The sequence below is a fragment of the Ochotona curzoniae genome, unplaced genomic scaffold (assembly GCF_017591425.1).
Source record: "Ochotona curzoniae isolate NIBS_2020 unplaced genomic scaffold, NIBS_Ocur_1.0 contig_4862, whole genome shotgun sequence".
NCBI classification, from domain to species: domain Eukaryota; kingdom Metazoa; phylum Chordata; class Mammalia; order Lagomorpha; family Ochotonidae; genus Ochotona; species Ochotona curzoniae.
The window spans coordinates 312,091-334,610 of NW_024466403.1; the positions used below are offsets into that span (position 1 = coordinate 312,091).

The window sequence follows — 22,520 nt, forward strand, 5'->3', positions numbered from 1 at the left end:
TGTTCACAGTCAAGTTCAGGGACACAGTGCATTGGAACCACTTGCAGTGCAGTGGGGAGAGGTTCTCTGGGCAGGAATGAGGGGTGCAAAGATGGAAAAGGGAGGGGACCAGCTCCCCTGCTCCATCTTTGGCTAATTGGCACCAAAGAGGGCATGAAACGGGCCCTTGGGACCACTGAAGGGCAACCTGCTGTGTTTGGGGTTTCAGAGCTGAATGACCTAGAACATGGAATGTGATGAGAGCTGGCACTATCACTCCATGCCTGCAATTTTGGGCAAGTAAAATCTCGGTGTCCGTTTCTGAAAGGTTAAATTGGGGTTTTAGTCACACCTACCTCATTGAGTTGTGAGGGCTAATTGTAATAAAGCAGCTGGCAAAGAGTCTGGTTATTTTTGGCTTTCAAGATGCCTTGTGCCTCTGTCTTAGGCCTGTTAACATTAAAGGTGGGTCAAAGGGTGATAAACTTTAAGACGGCTCTCGCCATCCTACAAGCCTTTGGATGAGGGAAAAGGTTTGAATGGGGTCTCCCTGAACTAGCAGAATTTTTCCAGATGAGGCCCTAAATCTGCAAACTTATTTTTCCTCACGACCCCATCGAAATCCTGTACCTCAATTCAGAAGACACTGTGGGCACTTTTATTTTGCCCTTCCATTTTCCACCCCTTCAGAAAAAAATAACACTGTAAATGAGCCTTTATTTATTTTTGCGGACAAATTGGGGTTCTTAAATAGCTTTGGCTGGAAGAGTGATTTCATCTCTGCAATAGTTTCTTTGTTGGAGAATACAAGGAGTTACCAGCTGGAGTGGCCCCTGGCCAAGGGACAGCCTCTACACAGCACCTGGCACATGGCAGGTGCTCAATAATAAATACCTATCCTCCATTTGAGGGCAGTGGAGGCTTTGGGGGCTCGATTTTAGAGTCAGGCTGCCTGACATGTAATGGGTAGTCATCTTTTGAGTCCCTGCTCCCCGCCCAGCCTTCTATTTCGGATTCTCTCCTCCCGCGTCCAGGGGCACGGAGCAGACCACTTGAGGGGATCCCTGCTCCGGCGACGGAGTCAGGCAGAGAGGCGGAGTCGGCGTGCAGGAGGCGGGCCCGCCGGCTCCCAGGGCCACCCAGTCACACGGCCAGTCCTGCGGGGAAGCCGTGGCTCTGCACCCCGCCGCGACCCCGCATCTTCCTCTCACCGCCTCAGGGGCGGGCCGGGGTCCGCGCATGCCTGCTGAGAGCCCGCGGCCGCGCGGGGGCGGGCCGCCCGCAGCGCCTCCGGATTGGCTGCGGCCCCTCGCGTGGGCCCCGCCCCTGCGCACTGCCCAGTCCACGGACGCACGACGCGGGGGCGGGCAGGCTCCGCCCCCTCGCGGGCCTGCTCCGGCGGACAGCGTCCGGCTGCGCGGCGCAGCCCCGCCCCCGCGCGGGGGCAAGCTTCCCGACGCAGTGCGCACGCGCGGGAGAGCGCCGGCTTCGCGGCCCGGCGTGGCTTTGTGACGCGCGTCCAGCGGCCCCGCCCCCTCTAGCAGCGTCAGCAGGTCCCAGTGGTTCCGCTGCCGGGCGATGTCGGCGGGTGCCATTCCGGCGTGGTCCCTCAGCCCTCGGGACGCCCCCAGCACCAGCAGCAGCTGGGCCACCTCCACGGCTCCTTCCCGGGCCGCCAGGAACAACGGTGTTTGCTCCTGTCAAGGAGAAAACGTCAGGGGCCTAGTCAGGGAAGGCCCAGCCCACAGCACTAGCTCCTTCCCGACCCCTCCTGCTGGGCCGCTGGTCCCACCCCCTTCACTTTTCGCATTCTCCCCGCGCGCTTTCATCTCTCCAGCACCCCGCTTTGTGTGTGTGTGAGGGGCCCTGTCCGGCCTGACCCTGTTGTCCTGGGCGTCTTTATCGGCTCCGGTCTGGAGAAGGCAGCGGGCGGCGCGGGCATTGTTCACAGCGGCAGCCCAGTGCAGCGCGGTTTTTCCTAGGGGACAATGCAGAAGGTTGTCAGGCCGTGGATGGGGGAGACGCCAGGGTTCCGGTTTCTCACGGGTTCTGGCCTTGGAGGGAGGGCTACTGGGATCTGTGGAAGGCGGAAAGGGTTGCCCCGGCGACCGCCGTTGGTAGGCCGGAAGCGTTGGCCCGATGACGTCACTGGCGCGCGGGAGGGACAATGGGGCATTGTTTTGGGGTCGCTGGAGCCGGGAGACCACCTCCCACGAGGCCCCTTTCTTTTCCTACAGGCACTGTCCTCCATCAGCTTTTTCTGTCCCAGAGCAGTGTGGATGGCTGAGGATGGCTCCTTACTGCCACTGCACAGCAGGCTCACCACCGTGACAGCAGGGTTCCAAGGGAGTGTCCAGCCTCCAGCTGGGCTCCCTGCCATCCCGCATCTGTCCCCATCTGCTCACCTTCTTTAGCACCCTTCCATACCCCATTTATCTCTGGCCCCTACGTCTGCCCGGGCTGCGATCAGTTCTTCCACTAGGTCCTCCACTGCCAGTCGAGCAGCCAGCATCAGTGGCGTGGTACCGTCTTCTGTGCGTGCATCCACTGCGGTCTGTCTGTTGCGGAGCAGGAGCTGTGGGGACAGAGAAGGCCCGTGACATCGGGGGGTACCCTGAGCTGCTCGTTCAGGTCTTGCACACTTTCACCTCCTCAAACCATATCTAGCTCCCTGTGCTTATTTGACATCCATTCTCCTTCTGGAGGATGTTTCAGCCCAGGTTTATGCTTCAGTTTTGCCCCCCTTCCCTTCGTAGACCCCGTGTGTGCTGACCTGGCAGACTTCCCGGGCATCTGCGGCCACAGCAGTGTGCAGCGGGGTGCGCCCTGCCCGGTCTGGCTGGTTAGGGTTGGCTCCAGCCTCAAGCAGGCGGCGTGCAGCAGTTGGACGGGAAAATCGGGCAGCCAGATGCAAGGGTGTCTCCCCAGTGCCCACGGTGTGAGCCTGGGGACAAGCCCCCCTGTCCAGCAGAGGCTCCCAGGGCTCAGGACCCCCCAGCCATTCCCCCTGGAAGGTCCTGGACTCTACTCCTCCACAGCTGACTGCTGACATCATGGGGGTCACTCCATCTGTGTGTGGGTAACACATGAGCAATGGGTCAGACCAGAGGACACACTGACGGGGAGGTATGAACACAAGGCTCAGACAGGCACGGCTGGAGTGTTGGGAAGCTAAATACTGGTGGTGAATTTTTGTGTGGTTTTCGCTAACTTATCTCAGGTTCCTGGTCTGTGAAAGGAGCTGAGCAGCCCACACTCCCTAAGGTTCTAGGGCAACTGGAGTCTGGGTCACGCTCACTTGGTGGGCCCACAGTTGTTCTCATTTCTGAGCCAGCTGTGTTCCTGACCAGTCCCCCGGTGATGCAGTTCTAAGACTCCGCTAGGACAGCCCCTGATATGAGCCTCTTTATTGTCTGATTTCTGTAGCTCTGATAACTTATTTTCCATTTTTCTTGTCTAGATTGGTTCACTTACCAGGGCCACAGGTGTTCACGTCGGGGGCCTCCGTCTCAGACTCTTGGGGAGGGGTTAGCATGGCTGCCTGAGGGAGCCCTCCACAGCCACCGGACAGGTGCCACAGCTGACACGTGGAGGGAGATGCTGCTGTTTCAGCCTGGGAATGCATGTGAGGGTTTGTAAAGGCTGTTCATACGCTTCTAGCTTCCCCCATTCCACCTGCTCTGGACCATTCTGCCCAGCCTACCTCCTCCTCTTCCTCCGGGCCTGAGCACATCACCACTCCATCCTCATCGGCTTCTGCCTCTGACTTCAGTGTCCTGGAAGGGGGTTGGTAAAGGATCCTTGGAGTTAAGACCATCAGGGTTTTTGTGCTAGCCAGCAGCCTTCCTGCCCCTCTCTCCCTCCCCTCATCAATATCTGCAATGCTATTTCTTATCACTTCTGATCCTTAGAGACCAGAGAGAACTCAAACTCCTCATCCCCCAGAGCCTGGGCTCCTCCTCACTCTCACTTGAGGCGGATGCTGTCCTCGCCCAGCGGGGGCCTGCGGCGGCGGGGAGCTGCCTGGGTCCGAGGCCGGCGAGTAAAGCCAGGTGGCAGCCAGAGGGCCCCGTGCTCCCGGCGTCGGCGCCGCACAAGCTGGAGGACCAGAAGAGCCCCAAGGACCAGGAGGAGCACGCCAGCCACGGGTGCACACAGTACAGGCCAGGGGAGCTGGGTGGTGGGGGGCGCTGGTGGAAGCAAGAGTGAAAGAGGTCATTCCTGGCCATGCCTGTGAGACCTCTGGGCAGATGCAGGAGCCCTTCTTTGGCTGTTTCTTCTTCTGTACAAGGAGATAAAGTGCCTGCTTCAGGGGGTACAGGGAGGATTAGTGAGTTACCAGCATCACAGTGCATAGGTGTACGCACATGTAAGCATCCCCCTGAGACAGTATTCGTTCATGTGCCCTGAATCATCTGATAGACTCTGGGTACTCTCTCTCAGTAAAGATAAGCAGGAGGGGCTGGGCTGATGACTTAACAGATTAGTCCTCCACCTGCAAGCACTGGCATTCTGTATGGGCACCGGTTTGTGTCCCAGCTATACTCCACTTCCCATCCAACTTCCTGTTTGTATTCTGGCAAAGCAGTAGAGGATGGCTCAAAGCCTTGGGACCCTGTGCCCATATGGGAGACTCCCAAAAAGCTCCTGGCTTTGGGTTGGTTCAGCTCTGGCTGTTGCAGCCACTTGGGGAATGAACCAGCAGACAGAACTTTCTCTCCTTTTCTGTGTAAAAATTTCCCTTTCCAATAAAAATAAATCATGAAGCAAACAAAAAAGATGAAGCCAAAGGCCAGGCTTGCTGAAGAGGTTAGGGGTCTAAGGATGAGACTGCAGAACCAAGTGGTGGGAGGAGCTGGGGTTGGAAGGAAGGAGGGGGAAGGAGGTGAAGTCCTCACAAAGCACACTTCGGGCTCTGGTTGCCCTGTTCCATTGGCTCTATGTTGCCTGTCACATGAGAGCTGGCCTGGGCGCACAGGTGAGGGCAGGTGGAGGGATCACCTACCGGTGCCTGCATGAGGGTGAGCAGCCAGGAGAGGCCCAGGCAGCAGAGGATCCAGGGCCCCTACCGCCACCATGGCAGCCAGCAGGCGGAGCAGGAGTCCAGAGTCCCAGGGACAGCGGGATGCAGGGTGCTCAGGGCCGCAGTGGGACAAATCTGCACCCATTACCACCACAAACCTGCAGAGAGGAACCAGTGTCAGTCTCTAACACCCTTCCTGCCCATTGCCCCCATTAAGAAAAACAAACTAGCATTCAATCCCCACCCTCTGCTCAGCATCTTACCCAGCACTGAGGGAGTCTGTCTCCTTGCCCAGGGGCTGTGTGTGAGGGGCTGCCCTCTCCTGATGAGAGGGGTCCTGCGGTCTTCCTAGCTCCTCTTCGGCCCGGGCCCCAGGATAGGGGAACACCATGTCCTTGCCATCACCATCCTTCCTTACCCAGAGTCCCACCCTCAGAATCAGGGACAGCGCCCGGGCCAGGGCAAGCAGCTGCTGATCCAGGGTTGGGGGGCTCAGCACCACCAGCAGGGCCAGGGAGGGCCCCCTCTTGGCATCCCCACTCTCAGGCCTGCAGTCCCCCCCATCCCAGCCACACTCTGCCGTGTTGCAACCTCTCTCGCAGTGCCCATTGTGGAAGTGATCTCGGCAGAACTGGTCATAGGCTGGACTGTGGGATGAGAAGAAAGGGTACTCAGGATCTCCAGAAATCAGACTCCCCATTCTACCCCCAGGGAGAATTTCTGACATTGGCCTCTAGAACTTGAGTTGCTGATCAGAGGCAGCTGTGATGCTCTGGATGGTCGTGCACCTGCTCTGGTGTCCATGTACACCCATCTCCTCAGCCTGCCAGTCTCCCTTCCCTGTCAAGCTCCCTGTCATCCTACAGAAGGGTCCAAGGCACTGTTTGGGAGGCAGAGTTGGAGCCTGACCTCCCATGGGTCAAGGAGCCCAGACAAAGGCCTGGCCCCATACCAGACCTCAGGTCACCCCACTATGCCCATTCCACGGTGGTGGTTAAGTTGGAGGCTAAGGCCTCACTTTACCTCAGGGGCACCCATGGTTGTTGTCCTCCCCTCACTGCCCTCTCTAGCTTTCCCCTTCCCAAGGGTTTAAGCTCACGTGCACGTTGGAGGAGTCTCACAGTCATAGCCATCGAACAGGCACTCTTCAGAGTCACACTGCGGGTGGCACTGTCCATCCCGGAAGAGAAGCCAGCATCTCGAGTGGGAAGGGCAGCCTTTCCAGGGGTCCGGGACCCCTAGAGAACAATCTCCTCCATCCCAGTTTCCTCCTGGACCACTGCAGCCTGCATCACAGGCTCCGTCTCCACCTCTGCCCTCACACCCCTGGGTGCCAGGCCTCTGACATCGGGGCCCAGGGGAATCAGGAGGGCAGGAGCATCGAAAGCCTGGGCCTCCCAGCCAGGGGGTCTCTGAGCAGCTGCCATTATGTAGGCATGGAGATGGGGGACCACAGCCTTGAGGGGACAGCAGAGTCAGGCAGTCAGGGTCCCCATAGCCATTGAGGCAGGCACAGAAGGGTGGCAGGCCTGGTTTAGGGGAGGGCAGGCACAGGCCTCCATGGTGGCAGTGATGGGGGCCACAGGGAGTGGCTCTGTGGCTGCAGGTGGGGCCTTCGAAACCCTGTGGAGAGGATGAGAGACAGTAAGGGCAGCCCTTGTGTTGCTCTGTGTACTCCCCATCTATGCAGACTACCCTGATTTAGGATAGCACAGAGGTGCCTTGATTCTCATATATATGGAGGATCCTGGAGACCATCAAGTTAGTCATTCTGTGGGTGTTCGAACCACAAGGACATCTTGTAAGGATGGGTGAATACAGCCATGTCCCTACAGCATCAAAATGCAAGTCCTAGAAGCCTACATAGTTAACAGGCAGGAACTAACATATCATCTTAATGCTTGGAGATAGAATTAAATGTCTTCCTCTTGAGGGAGAACAGCATAGAGGAGAACGTTAAGTAGCTCTAAGTTGTTAATATTGTAATTGGGTATGTTCCTGGATATTAAAGTGTGAGAATAAGAAAATAGGAATACCAGGCAAAGGGGCTGGTGTGTTGGCTCAACAGGCTAATCCTCTGCCTTGTAGTGCTGACATCCCACAGAGGTGCCATTTTGTGTCCTGGCAGCTCTACTTTCTATCCAGCTCCCTGCTTGTAGGCTGGGAAAGCAGTGGGGTATGGCCTAAGGCCTTGGGACCCTGCACCTGCATCAGAAACTCAGAAGTTCTGGCTGCTAATTTTGGATGGGCTCAGCTCCACCCCTAGTGGCCCTCTGGGGAGTGAACCAGCAGATGGAAGGCTTTTCTCTCTGTCAATCTGCATTTCCAATAAAAATAAATTTTTTTAATGAATGCCAGGAACAGACCAATGTGAGTGTATGATGAAATAATCAAGCTCGTGCATCTGATGTCCATGAACACATATAGAGAATTAAAGAACGTCTCTAAGCTGCCCAGCTCGTCCTGGGGGAGCTGGCTACTGTCCCTTTGACATCTGTGATTTCTGAACATTCCGTCCACTCTACCAGTGGATCCTGCCTTCCCCACTGCTTACTGGGAGACTGCATCACTGTGCTCTTGAGTTGGCTGACCCCAGCAGCAGTGTGCACTGTGATGCGTCCCCACGCCTCCCTCTAGGTTCTGGCTCAGCCATCCTTGCCTTCCATCAGCGGAAGCAGCTTTGTAGTCTCTTACCTTGGGACAGTGGCAAGTGAAGCCTGGGAGTTGTCCAGCTGTTGCCTCACAGGACCCTCCGTGGGAGCAGGGCTGGCTCTGGCAGGGATCTGTCTCTACCTCACACCACCGCCCTGTGTGTCGGGGGAAGAGCAAGCATCACATTGAGCAGGTCCCTGCCTCATTTCAAGGAGCTGACCCAGCAGAAGCTGGAGAGGCAAAGGCCTCCTGGGGCATCTCCTGTGGGCTGGGTGTGGAGGAAGGGGCTGGGCGAGATGCCAAGGCTGCCTATGGGGCAGGATTGTAGGGATCTCCAAGATCTGCCTTGACTCACCTGTATATCCAGGCAGACACTGGCAGTAGAAGGCATTGGCCAGAGAGTGGCAGGCTGAGGTGCCAGTAGGGTGGCAGGGCCGATCTAGGCACTCATCCACGTCCCCTTCACAGCGCAGCCCCACAAAGCCTGGAGGGCAGGCACAGTGGAAGCCTCCAGGTGTGGGAGTACAAGTCCCATGGTTGTGACAAGGCTGAGACTGACAGGCATCAGGTTCCTTTGAGCAGTTTTGTCCACTGTAGCCTGGGGCACACTGCAGGCAGAGTCAGGCAGGGAACCCACAGGTAAGCCTGGACACTACTCTGAGGCATCCAGCTCAGGTCAGCTGCCTGGCTGCCTGCCTTCCAGCTCAACAGTATCAGCCGACTCAGCATCCCTCACCGCCATGCACGGATTGACCCTTCTGTCTCAACACCACATGACCCATGATCATGCAGCAGCACACAACTTAACTCTCCCCAGTTCCGCACAATCAGAGTCTCTCAGCTCAGCTTCTGTTTTGGTAAAAACCTCCTTTCTGGACCAGCACACGAAGCTTTCTCATACTTTACAAGTTTCTAGCAGCTATTAAATGTCTATGTGGTGCCAGACACTGTTTTAAGAACTAGGAATAGCAAGAAAACTAGAGATCATTCTTGTTTCTACAAAGCTCTTAGTCAACCAGAGATGGCGTTTGTTGCATGATTTTTTACACAGAACTTTATAAAAGCCTTCCCAGCAACACTTTATGGGGATGACCTCATTTGATCTCCACTTTACAGATGAAAAAATGGCAATGTCTGAAAGATTAAGAGACTTTGACTTGTAGCTCCATAACCAAAACCCATAACCATTATTTGATTGCTTCATGCAGCTCTGCTAGAGAGAAAGGGGTCACTGAAAAGGCATGCACGTGTGCAGGAATGTGCTGGCACAGGTGACGGGGGCGTGGCTAGAGATAGTAAGTGAGGCTGGGGGGCTGGAAAGCTCTGGAGGTGGGTGTGCTGTGAAAGAGGGAGGGTCACTATTGATCAGTGGTGTGTTATTTCTGGATGTGTTTGGAAATGTTCACAAAGGAAATGGGGAAGAAAGAGGGGGTTGGGGAACTGTGCTGTGCTTTCTGTGGAAAGCTGGGATCCTGTGCTCCAAGTGCAGGCCTTGGGCGGCTTGGGCTTGAACCCTAACTTGGCTCTCTGAGCCTGGGGATTTGGACCACTAATGTGAGGATCTTGTTTGGCAGAATTAGGGGGAGATGTTGAGGACACTTCCTAGGCACCGCCTTGTGAAAGATGGGTGAGGAAGGTTGTTCCAGGCAGATACAACAACCAGGACACAGGCCAGGAGGTGTGACTCCATATTGTCGTGTGCCCAGAAGCCAGTGGCATGCTTATGCTGCTGTGGCAGAGAGTTGAAAGGCTGGGGGATGGGGGCAGATGAGGCCCACGAGGCAGTCAGTGCTGGGCTGTGCTGGGCTGTTCTGAAGAGAAGTGGGCAACTCCTCCAGAGTATCAGGCAGGGCAGCGACAGGCCAGCCAAACCTTTTTGGCAAAGGAATGGGCACAGAGTGAAGTTGTAGGACAGCGTAGAGGCAGACAGCAATTGGGAGGCTGGTGGTATGCAACACGGATCTGGTCACAGGTGCTGAGGAAGGCCCCGGGCAGAGGGTAGAATGGTGTGTCTGGGGTTGCCTGCTTGTGTCGGGTGGAGGAAGGAGGAATTGGACACGTGGGGTTCTTGCTCCCTATTGCTCTCTTCCCCATCTAGCCTTTTCCAGTCTCTTCTGCCACCCCCCCCTGCTGACTCTTCTCTAGACCCTCTCACCTGGCAGAGGTACCCGTTGGGCTGGGCCACACAGGTGGCCCCATGCTGGCAAGGCCTGGACTCACAGGGGTTCACTTTATCCTGGCACAAACTGCCTTGGAATCCAGGGGGGCAGCGGCAGAAATAAGAGGGGCCGCTGTCCACGCAGAGGCCTCCATTCTGGCACAGGGAGGAGACTTCTATGCCTGGCAAGAGAAATCAGAACATAGATGGATAAATGTCAGGGCCCCTGACCTTGGGAAAAGAGGCTGTGGACACTCCTGCATGAGCCCCGCTCTGAGCTTGGGAAGTTAGCATCTGCTGACACTCAAAGGATAAAAGCATCAGGTTGCCCCCCTCCTCCCCGCCCATCCCCATGAGCCCTCTTTCTTTCTTTCTTTTTTAAAAAAGATTTATTAATTTTATTTTGAGGGTAGAATTATTTTTTTCTTTTTTTTCAAGCATCAACATCAGCATCCATCATATATATAACAGCTAAGTACAAACTTAACATCAAAGTTTCTATACTGTTACATCTTGTTTAGCATTAACACTCATAAGTTGATAAAGTTTTGGGGGGGAAGAAAATTAAGCCACAATTTAAACTTTGCAGTGTATAGTGATTAAGCATGGTTTTACAGAACTTTGCATTTTAACAACTGAAGAATAGAAAAATTTTAGGCAGGTGAGCAGGGAAATCCCCAACCTCCCAGTGAGTGAGGAAGAATTTAACTCTACACCCTACCTAGTAAAGTCCAGGAAACGCAAATAGGGAGCCTGGCCAGTAAGTACAGGCTGAGCTAGTTGGCCTTTTCCCTGGCTGTTCCAGACTTTCTATATCTATATCTATGTCTCTCTCTACCTGAAAAGCCAAATAGGAAGCCTGATCAGTAAGGCACAAGCTGAGTGATTATCAACTAGCTGACCTTTGTTAGTCTCTGTCTATCTGAACTAATTTTGGGGCTCATGAGCAACCCTGATGGTCGGTGTAAGACAGACCTGGGAGCCAAGGCTGGAACTAGATAAGGACCAGAGAAAGTTTCTCTCCTGAGTCCAAAAGGAGATTTACAACCCTTTTATCTCTGAGTATCACCCAGGGCTCCTGACTGTAGTTCCGATGTCACCAGACCCTATGAGAGAGGGTTTGGGGCTGCTACCATCCCGGGTGGGAACCCTCTTTCATGTCCTTTCTGCCAGTGCTGCAGAAAGTCTCTTTTTAAGTTTATTAGGAAATTGCAAACATAATACTTGTTTCCTTGGTTTAGATCAAATAATGATCAAAGAATGGGAGGGAACCTTCAAGTGGGGATGTGTGGCTTGGCCAGGGACCCTTGTGTCTCCCGAACTTTGCATCTTTGCTCTTCTCTCCCTGTGATTGATTCTGTCAGCCATGCCCTGACCTCACAAGTCTCTTTCCCAAGCTCCTCTCAGACCAGAGCTTAAGTGAGTGAAGTCGGGGGTGGGGGGGGTGGGGGTTGGTGGTGCTGTAGTGTAGTGGGTTAAGACTCTGCCTGCCATGCCACATACCACATGAGTACTAGTGCCAGTTGCTCCACTTTTGAGCTAGCTCCCTGCGACTGGGAAAGCAGTAGAGGATGGTTCAAATGCTCAGGCTCTTGCATCTATATGGGAGACCCAGAAGAAGTTCACAGCTTCTGGGTTTAGCCTTGCCCAGCTCCTGCCATTGTAGCTATTTGAGGCGTGAATCTGTGGTTAGACTATTCTGTCTCTTCTTTCTGTAACTTTGCCTTTCAAATAACTAAAAAAATAACTCATTTGCAAAAAGTGAGGTGGAGTGCATAGCTGTGATGATCATGACTCAACTGGGTTGTTTCACAGTGAGTCCCTGGTGGTTGTGTAGACCGGAGCCTGCTCACTGGCTGGTTGGGGTTGCTGACCTGGTGTTCAGCATGTGACAGTGGCTCAGCTGTGCTGGGCTTCCCTGGGTGCTGAACCGTGGACTCAGTAACCATGACTGGTCGGTGTGGTTTTTGCCTCTCTGCTGGTGGACACCCTTTTGTCCTCCTCTGCGCCCCAGTTGTCCCTCGGGCTGGTACCTTGGCTCAGCGCAGCTTTCTGGCAGGGAGTCAGTGGCAGGTTGCAGAGAGGCCCAGTCCATCCCTGAAGGCACAGGCAGTGAAAGGAGGGTCCAGCCTGGAGGCAGCGGGAGTTGAGTGGACATGGCTTCTGGGCACAGAGATCCACCAGTGTCTGGGGGTTGGGAGGGAACACGAGACAGGATAGGACATCAGATCTGAGAGCCTGGAGGTGGTCCCCTGCCAACTATGCCTCCTCCTGTCCTAACTCCTGCAGCTCTCTCCCGAATGGCCTGGGGTTCGATGACCCTCTCTGGTTTCCTTTGATATTCCCAGCCCAGCGCAGTCCCTGGAGTTAGATGTTCATTCAGTACTTCCCTCTCCATGCAAACCTCATCCTGCACTCCTGCTCAGAGATCCTTATACCTTTCTCTCCCAAGCTTCCCGATGCCCAGGTTCTATCCCCCAAACCCCACTGATTGGAGCTCTCCCTGCCCTCCCTGTCCCTTCTCAGCTCACCTGGCAGCTGCCTCCCGTGTAGCCAGGTGGGCAGAGGCAGCGGGGACCCTGAGGGCTGTCTTGGCAGGTTGCCTGGTTACTACAGGGACTGGACAAGACAGGGACAGGGTGGAAGAAGGTAGACAGGTGCAGTAGGAAGGTCTGGGGAACATGCAGGAGGGAGTGTGATGCGCTGGGAATCAGCCACTGCGGAGATGGCCAAATGGGATGAAGGGGAAGCAGGAGTAAAGGGGTGGACCTGGAGGTAGCCTGGAGCCCAAGGGGAAAGGAAGAGGAGGGGTGGGGAGACGAGGGGTGGGGATTGAGACCCCCTTCCTTCATCCTGGGGTCTCTGCTCCGCTCACCTGTCTGCACAGCTGCGGCGAGTCCTTCCCTCACAGCGTGGGCCCTGGAAGCCCAGTGCACAGATGCAGAAGGAGGTGTCTGGCATGCTCACACAGGTGCCTCCATTGAGGCACGGTGCTGGAGAGAGGTGATGGTTCTTTTTGTTCTTTGCCTGTGACCTCACACTGCACACAGGACACTCACCCCCGTCCCTCACCAGAGAGCAACAGCTCACACCATCCAATCAGTTCTTTAGGGAGATGGCTCTAGCACACCCTGCCCAGTCCCTCCATCCCATGGGACACAGTGACACTTACCTGACACACAGTGGTCTGTGCTGGTTTGGCATTGAGGTCCCGTGTGGCTTGGAGGACAGGTGCAGGAGTAACCCCCAGGGCTGGGGCTACAGGAACCACCGTTAAGACAGGGTTCTGAGTGACAAGCTGTTACCTCCTCACTACAGGTGGGCCCTGAGAAAAACAGGTGGGTCTTTCCCTCTGCCCCCTTCCTTCCCACCCTACTATTCTCCCACATCCAATCTCTTCTATTCCTCCCTCCCTCACACATGTACCACCGCCACCCTGCATGTCACCTGTGACCCTCTGCAGCCCATGCCCAGTTCTCTTTGGTAGTGACTGAGACCTAGAATCTTTGGACACATGCCTTGCCTTTAACTGGGTCAGGTGGAAGGGTGACTGGCTCATAGTGTCTGTGGCTTAGAGAGGGCCTCACCTGTGTAGCCTGCGGGGCAGGTGCAGTTATAGCCAGAGGACTGGGGGTAGCAGGTGCCCCCGTGGGCACAGGGTGCAGAGACACAGCCTGCCAGCTCCACCTCACACTCAGGTCCTGTCCAGCCCATATCACATACACAGGAGGATCTGGTCATAGAAAGAAAAAGAGTTTCTCCTCTTAAGTGAATCCTTGCTTTTTACTAAGGGTTGGACATCTTTGGCCTCGACATTTGCTGGTCACAGCCTTCAGTGACATTGCTGTCAGCATCACCTTTTCCCTCTTCACAACCTCCTCCTGCTCACTTTCTCTTGTGTGTATATGTACATGCACACACAGACATCTCTGTGTGCATGTTTATATGCACGTGCATGCATGTATATATATGCACATGCATGTTTATGTACACGTATGCCAGTATAGGTATATGCGTATATGCATGCATTGTATATCCACATACATGCATATGCATACGCACATATATGCATATATACACATGTTTATGCATGTTATGCATATCCAACTATGCATAACGTGTATGTGTATATGTTTGCATATGCTTGTGTGTATATGTACGTGTATGCATATATGTGTGTGTGCCTTCTCTAATTTGCTGCTTATGTGCTTTCTATTTGCCACTGGAGTGGAAGCTCCCTGTGGCCTGCCTCCTGTCTCTGTGGCTCTGTGCCTGGAACAGTGTCCACGCCAAGCAGAGCTCAGTGGCACTGAGTGAACGATGAGCTGGTCCTGGGACTTGGAGCTCTTCTCTCCGCTCTGTTTCCCCCATGAAGTCTGAGCTCCTCCTTGAACATGGCCTGGCTGAGTCTCCACCCCAGCATGCCCTGCAAGCTTGGCTGTTTCCTTCCTGTTCTTACTGCTTGTTTCCCTCGACCCGCCCTGCCCCACCTGAGTTGAGGAGGGCTGAGGGGAAGGAACCAAGAGGGAGAATCTGGGGGTGGGGGGAGTCACCTCTCACAGCGCCCATGGTGGCAGGTGCAGTTGTCAGCAGGGGCACAGCCGGGGCTCCCATCAGGGCAGAGGCAGTGGGCCTTGTCTTCCTGATCCTGGCAGCTCTTCTCAGGCTGACACAGGTTGGGGGCACACAGGGGAGCCTCACAGAGCTGGCCTGGGGTAGGGAGGCAGGTCAGAGAGGAAGCAGAACCCTCCTTGTCCTCTTCTTCAGCATGACTCGTGCACTTCCCATGAACCCGCTCTCTAGTGGCTCCCTGCTGCCTCCTGGACAGCATCTAACTGCCTCACAGTGACACTGTGGAGTCACTGTGACAAGGCCCTTGACAATGGTTCGCTTTCTCTCTTAACCCCGTTGCATCCGAGCTCTGCCTCTCCTGCAGGTCCTTCAGTGGGCTGTTTTCCTCCCCTCTGTGCCTTTGACCACAGGGTTATCTCCGACTAAAACCTACTGCCTCTCTTCTGTCTTGATAAACTCCTGATCCGTTTTCAACACGGCTTAGCCATTACCTCCTTCATGAAGCCTTCCTGTCCCTTTAGCCTGGGTTGTTTGGGCCTCAGGGCTTGAATAGAATCTGGTACATTCCCCTCTCAGAACACCTGTCTGAGCCCACAATCAACAGGGAAAGTGCTGGTCTCTGTATTTGATTTAAAGCCGCTGAGGACAGCAATTCTGTTGTTGAACTTTTTGTCTGGTGCAGTCAGTGCCTCACAGCTGCTTGCTAAGTGAGCAGGTGCATGGCTGCCCTTTAAGCCCATCCTCTGTCCCTGAGTCCCCCGCTGGCCATTCAGGTTTGGTCCACTGTGGGCCTTACAGTGACCGCTGCCCTTGTCCCCGTGGCTGCATGGTTGTGTGGTTTTTGTACTGAATTAACTTTAAAGGATGGCATTGGCATTCTGTTCTCACATCCTGACACCCACTAAGGACTTCTGCTCTACCCCTAATGGACTCCAGTATCCTTCAAGGCCTTTCTGCTGCACCGCCCCCAACCCTGCTGACCTGTGAAGCCAGTGGGGCAGAGGCAGAAGAAGGCTCCTGGGAGATCAACACAGCTGGCTCCGGGGGGGCAGGGCCCGCTCAGGCACTCGTCCACCTCCATCTCACAGCGCGGCCCCTCAAAGCCTGGGGCACAGCAGTGGAAGACTCAGCGACCTGCACAGATATCTGCCCCTACCCCGTTCCCCACAACCGGCATCTGAATCTCAGCGTACCTGGGAGACACTTGCAATGGAAAGCTCCAGGCTGGTCCTGGCACTGCCCACCATTGGCACAGGGAGAGCTTCTACACTCATCCATGTCCTCCTCACAGCGGGTGCCTGTGAATCCTGGGGGGCAGGGAGTGGGCGGGGAGAGAAGGATGAGGTATACAGAGGTGAACCTGTCGGGCTTCCCAGAGGATACACCTAGGGCAGGTGAGCATGGGGTGACAGGAGGGAGATATGGAAAAGGTAGCTGTGTGATGCAGGGCCAGCTCTCCAGCCTTTCTGGGCTCCAGCCCTCCTGTTAAAGGGGAATAGTAATGGAACCCATCTCGGGGTACGAGTGGAAGGACCCAATTATGTTAGTAGGACAGGGATGAGGTGGATGGGGGGACAGAAACAACGACTCCCAGGCCAGGCTAGAGCCTCACTCAAGGGGCCTAAGGCCGTTGCTGGGGCTGAACTGGGAGATCTGGAGGCCTGGGCCAGGTGTGGCAGCTCACCGGGCAGGCAGACGCACAGGAAGCCGTTAAGCAGGTCATGGCAGTCAGCATGGTTCAGGCAAGGAGCTGAGGCACACTCATCAATCTCCACCTCGCACAGCCGTCCCTCTAGGCCTGAGGCCGGATGTTGGAGAGGAGAGGCTCAGCTGGGTGTGCCCTGCCTCGGCTGCTCCCTCTGCCCAGGACACCAGTGTTCTAGAACTAAACCTGCCCAGTGAGCCACTGTCATCTGCTTGGGGGCCCAACTCCATGATCCTGGGTTCCTGTTCTCCTCTGGCCTGTACTTTGCCTCCTTCTGGGGTGAAAGGTCAGGAAGTAGGGGACTTGTTGGGGACAGGGAGGCGGGCTGGGGAAGGTGCCTCTGGGGACAGTGCTGTGTACACAGAGCCAGGCTCCCTGTGGAGGACTCCCCAGGGTACAAAGGAGCCAGGTGGACTGGGGATAGGGAGTGAGTCCCTCCTGCTCCTTCCTGGTTAGGTCCTCCAGGTTGGAAAGTCCACGGTGGGGGCACTGGAAGGACACCGGGAAGCTGTGTGGTTCCTGCATTTGCTCTGTTGCTTTGGCCTCACTGGCTCTCCTAGACTTCACCCTGAATCAAGGGAGTTTGCCCTGAAGGTCTTAGCTATCTACAACATTGTGCCTTGGGTTTCTGGACAGTTCTACTCTTCTGGCCTTGTCTGTGGGTGGCCTGAGCCATCATCCTTCGGTGTTACTCCATTCCCAGAGGCCAGGCAACGAAGAGGTTCTAACTACTGAGCCCCCAGCATGAATCTTGGCAATGCCACATGCTAGCTGGGTGATGTTGGACAGGTCATTTCACTTCTCTGCGCAATAGGTGTAGTGACAAGGTAGACTCATAGCTTGTTGAAAAGAGAAGGCATGGAAGAGTTTCACACTGTACTTGGTGCAAAGCAAGCTACTCTGGTTCTGGGATGCCTGAGCAGAGGAATTTTAACTGCCCTTCCACCTGCCACGGGCTGTGCACTCCATGATAAAATGAAAGGAAAGACAGCCCCCTAGAGTCGACTGAGCCATGTGCAACCTCACTTCCATCTGTGCTAGCCTTCCTAGCGTGTTTTCATCTGGGCATGAGGGAGCAGAAACTGAGCCCTACTGGCCCAAGGCTGTGCTTGCTGTGAGGAGCAATGTCCCTTGGGCTCAGGTCAATATCCTGCCTTCCTTCCTGCCCACCAAGACCCCATCCTGCTGGCACCTGGTGGGCAGAGGCAGTGGAAGGTGGCAAGTAGGTCCAAGCAGGTGCTGCCTGGGTGGCAGGGCTGGGACAGGCACTCGTTGTGATCGGCCTCGCAGCGGGAGCCGGTGTAGCCAGGTGGACAGAGGCAGTGGAAGGAGCCGGGGGTATTGAGGCAGGAGCCACCGTGTTCACAGGGACTGGGGCCTTGCTGTGCTGGGAGGAGAGACGAGCTGGGAGTCAAGAGGTGGGGCCAGAGGATGCAGAGGCCAGGCTGTGGGAAGGGGGTCAGGGAGGAGGCATAGGGTCAGGGTGGAGGCACGAGGCTGGGTGCCGGGAGATAAGATAATCCTGGGGCAGGAACTTGTGTCTCTAAGATGGGGTAAGACAAAAGAGGGTACGTCTGGGAGAGCCAGGGTTGAGACACCCAAACCAGACAAATCCTAGGAAAATGAGGGACTCAGTTCTTAATTTGGAAACCAGTGTGCTCTTGTCTAATTTCAATGCAGAGGTTCCTAAAGCTGGGCCAGGACCTCAGGGTGTAGTGTGGTATGGGGACACCTCACCCATCTGACATTCATCCAGGTCCTGGTGGCAGGTTGGCCCTGAGTAGCCAGGTTGACAGAGGCAGAGCGTGGAGCCTGTCAGGGGGTTGGTGCTGCACTGGGCTTCTCCATGGCATGGCTGGCTCAGACACCTGTCTTCCAGGTGGCACAGGAGGCCTGCAGGGGTAGGGCTGGTGAGGCTCTCGGAGGCCACCTAGTGGAAGCCTCCAGTGCTCCCCTCGGAATCTCCCTGCCTGCTGGCTTCACTGTCCCCACACCTGTGCGTCCAGGCGGGCAGAGGCAGGAGAAGGAGCCCACACGGTCAACGCAGGTGGAACCTGGGGCACAAGTGGCCGCAGCACAGTCGTCCAGGTTTTCCTCGCAGTCGGCGCTCCCCCAGCCACTCACACACACGCAATGGAAGCCGCCTGCTGAGTTCTGGCAGGTGCCCCCGTTTCTGCAGCGCATGGGGGCTTGTGTTTCACACTCATCCACGTCTTTTGAGCAGTCCCAGCCTGTGGGGGTAAAGGGATGGGCAGGGGACCAGGGCCAGATCAGGGAGCTCGTGAAGTCATGGGGCTGGCCCTCTGTACCCCTGGTGACTTAAACAACTTACCTGTCCAGGTTTCCGGGCAGAGGCAGCTATAGGTGCCTACCCCGTCTTGGCAGGTTCCCCCATTCTGACACTGGTGCCCAACACAGTCGTCTGGGTTCACCTCACACTCCTTGCCTGTGAAGCCTGGCAGGGTCAAGGGGTCAGCTTGTTGGGGAGAAGAGGAGGGCAAGGCTAAGAGAGACCACCCTCCCTGCTCAGAGAGATGAGCTGTGAGAAAATCCTGAGAGCACACACCTGGTGGGCAGAGGCACAGGTGAAAGGTAGAGTCTGTCCCCGGCAGCAGCTGGCAGGTACCACCATTCAGACAGCCTCTGTCGGGGCAGGATCCCGCCCAGAACTCGCAGCGTGGACCCCCTCGCCCTGCAGGGCAGAGGCACTGGAACGAGCCCAGGGTGTTGTGGCAGGAGGCACCTTTGGGGCAGGGGCTGGGGTCACGGAAGCACTCGTTGACGTCATGCTCACAGGTGTGGCCCTCAAAGCCCGGTGGGCAGCGGCACTGGATCTGGGGGTACGTGGCCAGACACACACCTCCATTGACACAGGGGTTGGCAGAGCAGAAGTCTCGAAGCTGGCATTGCTCACCTGAGGCAGAGGGCGGAAGGAGCGCTTTCCAGCTTGGGTTCTAGCCCATCTGAGGTTACAGCTCTCTCTAGACTATTTCTGTTTTTGCACTTCTTTTTGTTCTGTTCTATCTCCCCTTGCCTCAGTTTTCCCATGCCCTGGGAGGATATATCAGGAACAAACATAAACCTCAAATTTGTACCTAATGATGGAGTACTGCTAATGGGCCCTGCCTGGGAAAATTGGGGACAAGGGGTTCCTTTAGTGGTCACCTCCTTGGGGCAGTGGGTGCCACTCAGCGTCTGAAGGCAGGAGACTTAGGCTGGCACCTTGCACTGCCACAGCTGACCCTGATCCTCAGGTGCGCTATTGTGGCTCCCTGACACTGATGTCCTGAGTGTAACCACCTGGAAAGCACTAAGGAAACTTGCTTCACAGCGTGGGCACTGTGGTAAGCGCAGCAGTAGGGGAGGGGCATGGCACCTGTCCCTGGGGCACTTCCCAAGCATCGTCTGTCTGTCCCCCTTCATCCTCTCAACCACCTCATGGAGTGTGGATGCTAGTGTCTCTGTCAGTGGACAATCAGGGACGCAGAGAGGATGCAACCCTGCATTTGGGACCCCGGGGCCGCCCCAAGCTCCTGCTCTGAAAACCAGAGCTTGCCCCAGGCTTCCAGGTCACACCCCTAGGATGGGCTCCCACTGATCTCACCAGGGCTGATCCCTCCCAGTTCCATTATGCCTCCCACCGGGACCTTCTTTCTAGGTGATCCCTTGGGCACCCACTAGGCAGAATAGGGACTCCTCGATGCTAAGAGTGAGGAGGCACCCTGGGGTGCCAGGTGGGCAACCCTCAGACTACTGGATCCCAGGGAGGCTGAAGCAGCTGGGAGAGGAATCGGGATGGTGTGCTGAAAGGGTACATGGTACTCTGCAAAAATTTCAGCTAGTTTGGAAATATATAAACCTTTTAGCCATCAGCACAAGCACCCTGGTGAAAGCCAGTCTTGGGTAAGGAGGGAACTGGCGTGTTGTCTCACGGCCTTTGTCGTCAGAGGCTCCCAACGTCCCAGGCTCCGGTTTCGCTTTTCCTACCTCACAGCTTAGCCCACTGCTCGGCCTTCCTCCTCCTCACTGCCCCTGTCGGCACTTACCTGTCCAGCCAGGCAGGCAGGAACACTGTGGGTGGCCGGAGGCCTGCATGTGGCAGCTGCCCCTTTCAGAACAGAAGGAGGGAGGACAGGGGTCTTCGAGCTGGGACTGGCACTTTTCGCCACTGAAGCCAGGGGGACAGATGCAGGAGAAGCTGGGGGCTGACGGAGAGGGGGGACTGGGGGAGTCCGGTGCAGCCGGCAGCAGGGCTTGGCAGCTGCCTCCATTCTGGCAGAGCTGGGCGTCCTGGCAGGGGTCAGGAAACTGACATGTCTCCCCCAGGAAGCCTGGAGCACACCTGGGCAGGGGACGGGAGGGAAGAGCTCACTCCACTGGTCCCTCTCCTCCTCCCTTCCAGGCCTTCACATGTTGCCATCTCTCACTCATTCCTCTCTCTTTCCCACCTGCACCCCCCCCACCCTGCCTCCTCCTTTTTCTCTAGTCTCTCTCACAAGGTGCACTCACTGGCAGGTCGCTTTTTCCTGAGACAGGCTCAGGCAGGTGCCTCCGTTGGCACAGGGGTCTGGGAAACTCCCGCACAGCAGCCCTAGGGGTGGACAGGGAGAGGAGGTGGAGCCAGGTGCTGCCTCTGGGTTCCTCTTCAAGGTGTCCCAGGGAGGCCTGCCCAGAGCAGCCTTCACACCTGCCCTGACTAGAGGGTGTCCTTCACGCTCCTGTGTCCTGTGCCCACGTGCTCCCCATGCCTGAGCCCTCAATGGCTCAGGCCTCCAGTTACTAAACCCCACCCCTCCCCTTCCTGTTTGTTCTCTGGCCGCCTCAGGCTCCTCCCTCGGAAGCGGGACAACAGAGAGCAGGAGGGGGGGTGGAGAGGGAGGTGAATGGCTGGGTCGTGGAAGGGATTTCCTCCCGGAAGGGCCTAACACAGAGCCATCTGGGGGGTGGGGACAACTGGGCTGGGAAAGGGCTGGGCCCTTGATCTTCCGAGTCTCCATCTCTAGCTCCCCACTCATCTCCCTCCCTGAGAGGTGGTCAGTGTGTTGCCCCCTTCCCACCATAAGTCTGCAAGAGCCTGCTGCCTCTTGTTTCCAGGGCTGACTGGGGTGTGCACCCCTCCTCGCCCCCCTAGGCAGTCCCCATGCCTGGCTCCAAGCCAAAGCCGCTGTGCACTTCCAGTGCCAGGGTCGCCTCTCCCTGGAGGCTGTTTCTATGGGAAGGCTGAGAAGTTCCTTCAGGCAGGGCCCTGGGGAGGCCTGGGCTTATAGGCCTTTCCCCCACCCTCCCTGACAGTCTCCACAGGGAGCTGGGTCCCTTTGCATTCCCACCCCCTGCCTCACCTCTTGTCATGACAGTTGGGAAACCCAGCAGTAGCAGCAGCAGTAGCAGCAGCAGCAGAGGAGGTGGCTGCATTCCAGGGCCTGTGCTTCCAGCCCAGCCTGGACCCTCTTCGGGAAGGGACCCTCAGAGCCCTCACTGAGCCAGGGCCACCTCCTCTGCTCCCACTGGCCCTTCCTCCTCCTGCTCGGCCTGCTGCAAACCTCGCGTCTGAGCTGTTTCCTGAGTCGCACAATGTCCTGGACACCCTAGTGATGGTGGAGGGGGGGCGAGTGGAGGGACATGGGGGGAGAGGGAGGGGCCTTTGTGTCTCTGACAACCCTTGGGGAAGTGGAGGTGGGGGGAGTTGGGCTGTGTGGCTGGAGGGTAGGCAATAGCAGGGGCCCCTGGGGGGCAGTGGCAGCTTTTCTCATTGTGGATGTGGGTTCTCTTTTTCTAGAAAAGGGAGTGGCAAGGTGGCTGTCCCTGTGCTTGAGGTGCAGGGCCTGGCACAGAGGAGTGGGTGCTGGGAGACTGCCCTGTTCGTCTTCTCAGGGGACAATGCTTCTCAGAGGAGCTGAAAGTTGTCCTGGTTGGAACCGCTCTCCCTGGGAGGTTGGGTGGGGGTCCCTGGGGACTTTTGGTCCTCAGGGGGATCCTTGCAGAGCTTCCTTTTTATCCCTCTGTGGAATGGTTTGGGGGAGGTCTTGGCTGTCCTTTGGAAGAGAACATATGAAACTGAATACACTCTGCTGTAAATATCGCAGTCTGGATTATCTGCAGAAAACACTGCATTTAGGAAGCTTCCACGCCCCCATCTTTGCTTTCCTCCACTGCAGAAGTCTGTGGGAGGCAGTCAGGGCACGATGTCCAAGGGACCGGTGTAACGCAGTGGGTTAGGCAGCTGCCTGTGATGCGTGAGGGCTGATTTGATTTCTGGTTGTTCCGCTCCTGATCCAGCTCCCTGCTAATGCACCTGGCAGGCAGCCGAGGATGGCCCTGGATCCATGTGGGAGTCCCAGAAGAGGCCCCTGGCTCCTGTCTTTGCCTGACCCAGCTTAGCTGTTGTGGACATCTGGGGCAGTGAACCAGCAGAAGAAAGGCCTTTGTCTTTC

At 56.2% G+C, this 22,520-nt stretch overlaps 1 protein-coding gene across 2 annotated transcripts; it reads right to left on the reverse strand.

Moving 5' to 3' along the window:
* Window positions 1-114: 114 nt before the first annotated feature.
* Window positions 115-21,638, reverse strand: NOTCH4 (notch receptor 4). 2 transcript variants are annotated; one of them, XM_040988428.1, is made up of 30 exons: window positions 21,429-21,638; window positions 20,599-20,680; window positions 20,136-20,431; window positions 18,656-19,003; window positions 18,422-18,544; window positions 18,084-18,320; window positions 17,827-17,982; window positions 17,282-17,476; window positions 16,069-16,182; window positions 15,578-15,691; window positions 15,366-15,488; window positions 14,366-14,522; window positions 13,400-13,545; window positions 12,985-13,137; window positions 12,688-12,805; window positions 12,344-12,431; window positions 11,846-11,999; window positions 9,810-9,994; window positions 8,010-8,262; window positions 7,697-7,809; window positions 6,102-6,625; window positions 5,266-5,649; window positions 4,985-5,160; window positions 3,950-4,169; window positions 3,683-3,755; window positions 3,454-3,592; window positions 2,753-3,048; window positions 2,407-2,554; window positions 1,860-1,957; window positions 115-1,676 (listed from the first exon to the last, which is right to left on the reverse strand). In XM_040988428.1, the coding sequence occupies exons 1-30, from the start codon at window positions 21,499-21,501 to the stop codon at window positions 984-986; spliced, it is 5,979 nt and encodes a 1,992-aa protein (XP_040844362.1). In that variant the 5' UTR covers window positions 21,502-21,638; the 3' UTR covers window positions 115-983. The 2 variants fall into 2 exon arrangements, with proteins under 2 accessions (XP_040844362.1, XP_040844361.1); XM_040988427.1 differs by having other exon boundaries at window positions 3,674-3,755.
* Between the last annotated feature and the right edge of the window lie 882 nt (window positions 21,639-22,520).